Genomic DNA, 7,617 nt, shown 5'->3' on the forward strand with positions numbered 1-7,617 from the left:
AGGGTTCCCTCCTTCCTTCACTCCCTCCAGCCACCCTACCAGCAACCATCTGGCCTCCAACATTTTTTGCATTCACCAAAACTGTCATGTGGAAGACTGCAGTCGCCAGCACAAAAGGTTTGTAAGCCTATGGAGGAGCAAGATGAAGATCAGCATGGGAAAAAGTTAAAGCGGATTTATGAAGTAGCTGTAGAAGAACCTAAAGGGAGGTATGGGAACTTTGCAGCCACAGCAGTCTACAGGTTTAGAAACTAGACACTTCAGAGCTGTTTAATGAGAACAAAAACAATACTTTCCCCAGTGAAAAAGCCATTTTGCATGCTGTGTGTTCATGTGACTGGAAAAAAAAAAAAAAAAAAAAAAAAAAAGCTGTCCCAGTTGCTGTGAATGTGTTACAGCCGGTAGCTATCACCACGACACGGAAACTCCTCTTGATGGTCAAAGAGCCTTAGAAAAGTATCTTTGACATGGCAACCTCCTAGACAGCGTGGAGGGAACAGGATGGGACATCTTTGCTTTTAAAAAGAGGAGAGGAAGGATGGAAAAATCATGGCTGTGTTTTTAAACAGAAGGGAGAGCAGCTGCTGCAGTCAGAAAAAAACCAAAGTAAAATCTAACAATCCTCATCGGAAGATGTGCTTGCATTATGCTATGGGCAGAAGCCACTCCTCTTACAACAGCAAAAAAAGACCTCTGGTAAAAGGAAAGAAGTTTGTGTTAAACAAAGATACCTGCTATAGAGCTTTTTGTACAAGTCTATATTCCCAGCACTTGTGTTCAGCTTCATGTAGCTTTTAATGCTGACTTCAGTTGTTACTCCTCGACTGTAGTAATATGTATCTCTGCAAAACAGAAAGTCTATTATGAATCCCAGTAGTTTCAGTTTTCAAACAAGCAATAAACTGTGCCAAGCTAGAGCTTCTGACATGAACAACACTAAAAATATTTTTTTTTCATTAAGTGCCAGTGTTGTAGTACAGTGCCAGAGACTCAGATCCTTTAAACATTTGTCAAGTTCCATTTCCCATCAAACAGATACTAATTAACACAATATTTTTATCTAATATGCATACACATAGGAATCTTCAGCCTCGTGAAACGGGGCAAGATGAAGAGACGCCTTTGCTGGTACATTTGCACAGCATAGCAGAGTTCAGGTCCAGTAAGCCGTGACAGCCACGTTTCTGTGGGACAACGACAGGGGTAGCAAGTGCTGCTGTTCTGCCAGGTTTTCTGGCTGAGGACCTGCTCTGTGTAGTTGCTGCTGGGCTGTCTTACTGGAGTTGGAACTACTGGAGGCATTGCTGCTTCAGAGACCTTAATTCAGAGCACCACGACGCAGCGTGGGCACGCACAGGTTCTGCCTGCCTGGGCAATAGAGTCACCCCATTGCTTCACACGTAGCAGAGGACAGCATTTGCCAGCTGTATCAGAGAGAGGCAACATCAAGTATTTCAACCGCAGAAGGATTTAGGCTACGCTGTTATGTGGGGAGAACGCGGGCAGCACTATGGGCCACGAACATTTATGGCGATCTTCCACACGAGCTGGTGTTACCTGCGTCCTCGGAAGACCCAGGCTTTCCATGTAATACTGGTGATGACAGGTTAATTCAGACTGGATGTTACTGCGTGATTACAGTCATCTGCTACTAAGGGAGGTGAGCTGTGGAAGGCTGTTGGTGAGTGAACGTGTTAGGTACAGGTGACCCCACTGAGTCACCACTGCGGGCGTGCTAGACCCCGTTACTTGGAGCAGCATTTCATTTTGGTTCTGTAACAGCCACCAGTGTTAAAATCAGACCCACCTGGGTTCACAAGAACTAAATCACCAACTGCTTTTTGCTTCAGATATGCATTCTTAAAAATGGCAAGAGGGAAGTTTTAACCTTTCTACGCACGCGCAGAGGCTGACGAAGGTTAGACTTACACGCTGTAGCCCATGTCTCTACATGCAATCCTCCCATAATCGTCATTCCAGTCATCGTGACAAACAGGATACCAGGATTGGCTGACAGGTGAATAAACTTCCAGGATAAAGTTTGGTCCAAAAAGTCTAACTGCCAAAAATGGAAGAAGGGGAAAAAAAAAAAAAAAAACCAAACAAGAACACCACACGCTATATTACTGTTCTTTCTCTACTTAAAAGTATTGGTACCCATAATATTTGCTTGTATGTATGAACTGGTTTTAATTTAATGCTGTCTTCTACTCAAATTCTGAGTAAATACCAGTTAGAGAAACATACCACAATGACTCAGTCCTTTTGTGTAAGGCAATTTAAGAACTACCAGCTTAAAAATGCAAGTGTACAATATAGTGTTCATCTTTTCATTTCAGCTTTTATGTTCAAATTCTCTTTCACATTCTGCCACTGTGGAATATTATTGCAATAGCCAGTCTTTTCTTATCTTTTATCTACATAACCGTACATTTCTTAACATATCATATATTGTGTATAAACAAAATATAATCTATTCTACTATATTTATATGTTATATCTTAATACACCAAATTTCTTCAGACAAGTGCTTGTAGAGCAAGAATGTAAGAAGGAGAAATTAGCTCTGGCATTCCATGACCCATTATGTGTTTATTTGCACAAGAATTTAATATAAAATAATTCAAGCAAAAGAACAGATTGAACAAGCTTCTCCACAAAACCATTATTCAACCAAATGGAGAGGAACAGCTTTAGAGCGTTTACCAGTAAATGCCAACCCTGCATGAGGCATGTGCAGAATAAAAGTTCCCAAAGAGAGAGCCTAAGAGCACAGCCAGAGTTTTCCAGAGTGGCACTGGCACAACACAGGTGTTAGAAATAAGATGCCACCCACACCTTTGGAATGGACAAATCGATGATGTTTCCACCTTTGACCTTCAGCTCCGCACTAAAGCTTCCCTTGGCATCTTTTCAGTTGGAAACACTGATCAGACCAGGCTTTCTTACGCAAAGGAGTTATGGAGGAGCTGAAGCATTATTGGGAGGATGAGGAATGCAAAATAAGTGGAAAAAGATGAGCCTGACTGAAGACTGAAGATTTATGTTATCACCTGAAGTTCTACTAAGAAGTCAACAGTGACTATTCATTCCAGAGACAATGTTATATTCAGCTTTGCACAAACCTCATTCAAATTAAAAGGTAATATTTTAAAAACTGATTCAAAGTTAAGCCAGCTCAAACCTAAGTCAGTCATTGCATTTCAGCTTTTCAACCGCACTGGAAACAAATTGAATATCTAGATAGAGGCTTCAAAATGCTCAAACATCCTAAACCATTTTAGAGATTTAACTTAGGCTAAAAGGGCCCTACGGTAACTTAGGCAAGCTTTGGACAAGGCAATTTGCTCAAAATCTCTTGCAGTTGGCTGAAGGTGTCCCTCCCCGCTCCCCTTGACTGCCGGCACTCACCACACCGGTTTTCATCCTCCCCGTTGGGGCAGTGGCTCACTCCATCGCACCACTGCGAGGGCAGCAGGCACACTCCTGAAGATCCACACTCTATCAAGGAGGTGACACAACGATTCTCCACTGCAGGGAGAGAGCAAGGCAAGCCATTAGGCTGAACATCAGCTTAGCCCCAGGCGACTACTGCCAACTCTCATCTTAAGGAGTCTTCCACTTGGATAGAGCGAAACATCAGAAAGAGCTCTTAAACTCAGAGAAGGGAGGAGACCTAGCCTGACACAACAGAAGATGCATTGCTCTGTCCTTTATGTCGCTTGTCAGATTAAGTCACTGATGCAGCTGATTGGATTTTGTCCACTGCCTCCCCTGAATAAGCAAGCACCATTAAGTTGTCTAAGAGGAGTCAGCTTTACACTGACAAAGCATAACCCTTATAAACAGAAAAGGAGGAAGAAAGCAATTACTCCAATTACATCCTTTTGCTTTCGCTGCCATTTAAGAAAAAGATTACATTTACCCTGTTTAAATCAGAGTAAAAAAAAACCCAAACCTTTAGAACACAAAGTGTCACCCTAATAGTTTTAAATGAACTCCCTTCTCTCTTCCTTTTTTTTCCTGCAAGGAACAGAAAGCAGAGGCTCCTAAAAACATAGCAAATTGGGTTTTAATTTCCTTTGAAAAGTGGCTTTCACTGAAAGGGAAAGTAAGATAGCACAAGACAAACTTCACCTAAGCCGAACAGAATTCCTCTAGCCCAACTTCAGAGCTCAGTCACCCCAGCTGGGGATGACTTCCAAGGCGAACGTATCATCTGTATGTAGTACCGCTCACAGCGGTGAGACAGGCTGGGCTTACACAACAGTTAACATACTTTCAAAGCAAAAGCCTCACAGAAACAAACACACGGCTGTGAATTAATTCTTCTCCAAGAGACATTCCATTTTACCAAAATAAAACATATCTTGGCCGTTTAGACTCTTGCAGTTAAGGTATACAAATTTACTTGAGTCTCCTCCTTTCACCTGAAATGAGGTTCAAATTTGGAAGGGAGTTCCGTTTCAGAGAGGATGCACAGCGGTGACTTCCCTAATGAAATGCACAGCAGAATGCGTTGGCAAGGAACAGTCACATGCCAGCTATCCCCCCATGCAAAACCCCTTGCAATAGGGCAAACTACACTTTACTAACAGCTACAGCACTGCACAGTTGTACTGCACCAGCTTTGGCCAAATAGACTGGAGCTTTCCAGAGAAGCTACCTGAATAAGCTGCTCCAGAATCAAAAAGCTGATGACACCACTTAACGCCAAAAACGTGTTTACTTGAAGGGAAAGGAAAGTGACAGCGGCATTGTTCATTAAAAAGAAAAAAAAAAAAAAAAAAAAAATCCTTGTTTCATCAGTTTTGCCCTCTGCACAGTTGTCTGTTACCTCCAATGTTACCAGCAATGGGAATGCTTTTACCCTGATTAGTAGAGCAGCACTCTCGTTTTGAACAAAAAAAAAAAAAAAACACAAACAAAACTGAGCTATTTGGAAGTAATATTAGTTCATCTCTCAGGAGATAGGTAATGAAGACTTTCCTGTCCTTAATTCAGCATAAAATGGAAGGTAAGAGTGTATATTTCTAACTTTAAAAGTTTTTTTTCTTTCAGAACCAAAAAAAAAAAATCTACTATTCTTACCAAAATACCAGATGAAGAAAGCAGCAATTCCACAACAAATTACTAGTAAAACGGATAATATAATGACCGCGGCTTTCCTTAAATCTGAAATGAAAGCAAGGAGAAAAAGAGAAATTGTGTTCACAAATAAAGTAATTTCCAGCCACCAGCACTATCTATTTCCTTGACATTAAAAAACCCTACATTTTTGCCAGACAGACATTCCTCCATTCCACCACCCTTCCTCCAAATCACCCAGGTTCCTGTCCAGTTACACTGGCAACCCAGCCAGCCAGAACTTCTTCATCCATGGGAAGGTCAAGACAGGAGTTGGGAGGTAAGATCCCTTTTATTTGTTATCTTACTTTGGAAGACCTTAGGTCTAAAATTGGAAGAAATCCCAACAAAACTTACTTGATGTGCATGTTCTCCCAGATGAATGAGCGACTGGCCTACTCGACTGATGGGTAGCAACCCTTGGGACATAGCTTGGCACTGACGGAGCGTTTGTTGAGGGGTACTGTGGGTACAGGTTAGCACCTGCTGGCTGCCTGGCAGAACAGATGTTTTCTGGCTGAAAGCCATGATTTTCATAGTATGGCGGCGGACCCTAAACAATAACATTGAGGGGAAGGAAACGGGAGAAAATGAAAAACAAGAGGCAAGGCTGCAATTAGGACAAAATAAGTTTCAGGTGCTATTTACATTCAGAACGCTACTAAGTATTTCTGCCAATGCAGAAACACAGCATGCATGCATACACATACTAGGGACTCCAATTTACACGGAGAAAGAGATTTACAGTACACGCCTAATACCTTGCACTTTGAATAATAAAAATAACAGAGTGAGGCTGGAAGGCGTACGAAGAGCTCAGTTTCCCGACCCAATGTAACTCAACCTAAGAAGTATCCTTGAGCCCAGCCCTCCAGCTGGCCATGCAAACCATTGCACTGGAACATCTGACAGGGCAGAAATAAGCAGCAAGGACAGCTTTAGGCAGCACCGTCACCGCAAGAAACGCTGACAAGTGACAGCCTTTTTGTGTGCAGTTGTCCAGGTCTAGGATAAATGCTTACTGCCCCATGCTGTCCTAGGACACCACCAGGTACACCCAAGCTATTTCTGAAACCCACTGGCTTACAGCAGGTTGTGGAATATTTATCCTGGAAGAGCTTTAAAAACTAGTTAGAAGCCATTCCAATCTATCCCTCCAAAATAAGCTTTAAAAGCACAAATCTCTCCCAGGAGTATCTGAGCACCTGAAATGCTGGTTAATTCAAGCCTCTGACACCTGCCTCACAGGATATCTCTCCCTTTTTGCAGAAAAGAAAACACAACAAATACTCCACGTTTTAAAATACTTGTGAAAAAGGACATCACTCAACAGGCTGTTACTTGTAAAGAAATAGAACCTCATTTAAAAAAAAAATCAGAGAGGAATATTTTTAATATTTTGTTTACTTACTATATTAGAGGTCATCTTTCCTTTGTCAGCAGTATCAAAACAATGCAAGTGTTTCGAAGTAAAGCGTGAATCTATATTAAAAAAATAAACAACAATCACAACCAGAAGCTTTGTCCACCTTTCTTATCTGTCTTTCCTTTGGAAAAATGCCAAATCTGGGGGGAAAAAAAAAAAAGAAATATGGAAGTATTTCAAGAGAGGGTACAAATTAAGGGGCAGCATGAAATCAGATCTCAATAGCATCTCAATACAACCTTGAGGATTATACAGTGGCAGCTATTCATTAACACGAGCGCCACACAAACCGAGAAGATTAAGTTAGTGCTCACCCTTGCTGACAGAATGAGAGTTAAAGAATATCCTGGCAACAACCCACATGGTGTCAGTACCAAGTTCAGGTCCTCCTGCCTCTCTCAACACTTACTCATGTATCACTCTGAGGTTTATGACACAGAAACGAGAACAAAGCATCAGGAAATACAAATTCAGCTAACTCATTTCATAATGCTCCAGCTAGCAGCCCCACAGGCCACATCTTTTTCACTTTTCTGTTTTGCAAACAGTCATTTTCTTGGTTGTGTGTTGTAGCCACCACACCAAAACCAGGGAGAGAAGCACAGCAGGGAAAAAATATGCCACGCCAGTACGAAAGTTTTTCAAGCAGAGTAAAAGAGAGGAGCTACATCCTATGTTACAAGCATATCACAGTTTATTTTGAAGTTAAACATTAACGTTAAGTAAACCCACAGATTAGCGAAGACTCAAGAAACACAAAATGTTTGCTGCCACAGTTCTAAAATAAGCAGTTACACACCTCCACAAGCAACCATTTTAATAAATAATTGAATCTATTGAGTCCTCTCATAATGTTACCTCTACATGAAAAAAAGCCTAGGAATTGCCTCAGTCATGGATTGAGAAATACCTTTCTGCAGCTTGCAGAGCAGTACCCTGAGCATAGACATGCTGCCATGACCCCTGTTGAAAGCCACGACTGTAAAGAGCAGTTGCACTGGGACACAGCATAATTCAGCCCAAAGTATAAGGTTATGTTTTAGAATCTGTACCAAGGTGTCATC

At 41.6% G+C, this 7,617-nt stretch overlaps 1 protein-coding gene across 1 annotated transcript in view; it reads right to left on the reverse strand.

Moving 5' to 3' along the window:
• Positions 1-6,553, reverse strand: part of TMPRSS2 (transmembrane serine protease 2) — a 12,257-nt gene extending 5,704 nt beyond the window's left edge. The window contains exons 1-6 of the mRNA XM_009641003.1: positions 6,539-6,553; positions 5,485-5,680; positions 5,092-5,175; positions 3,412-3,531; positions 1,930-2,059; positions 732-842 (exon numbers count right to left, since the gene is read on the reverse strand). Of these exons, the coding sequence (XP_009639298.1) occupies positions 732-842; positions 1,930-2,059; positions 3,412-3,531; positions 5,092-5,175; positions 5,485-5,680; positions 6,539-6,553 (656 nt within the window). The remainder of the gene's footprint in view (positions 1-731; positions 843-1,929; positions 2,060-3,411; positions 3,532-5,091; positions 5,176-5,484; positions 5,681-6,538) is intronic.
• Between the last annotated feature and the right edge of the window lie 1,064 nt (positions 6,554-7,617).

The sequence above is a fragment of the Egretta garzetta genome, unplaced genomic scaffold (assembly GCF_000687185.1).
Source record: "Egretta garzetta isolate BGI_Z169 unplaced genomic scaffold, ASM68718v1 scaffold45, whole genome shotgun sequence".
In the NCBI taxonomy this organism is placed as follows: domain Eukaryota; kingdom Metazoa; phylum Chordata; class Aves; order Pelecaniformes; family Ardeidae; genus Egretta; species Egretta garzetta.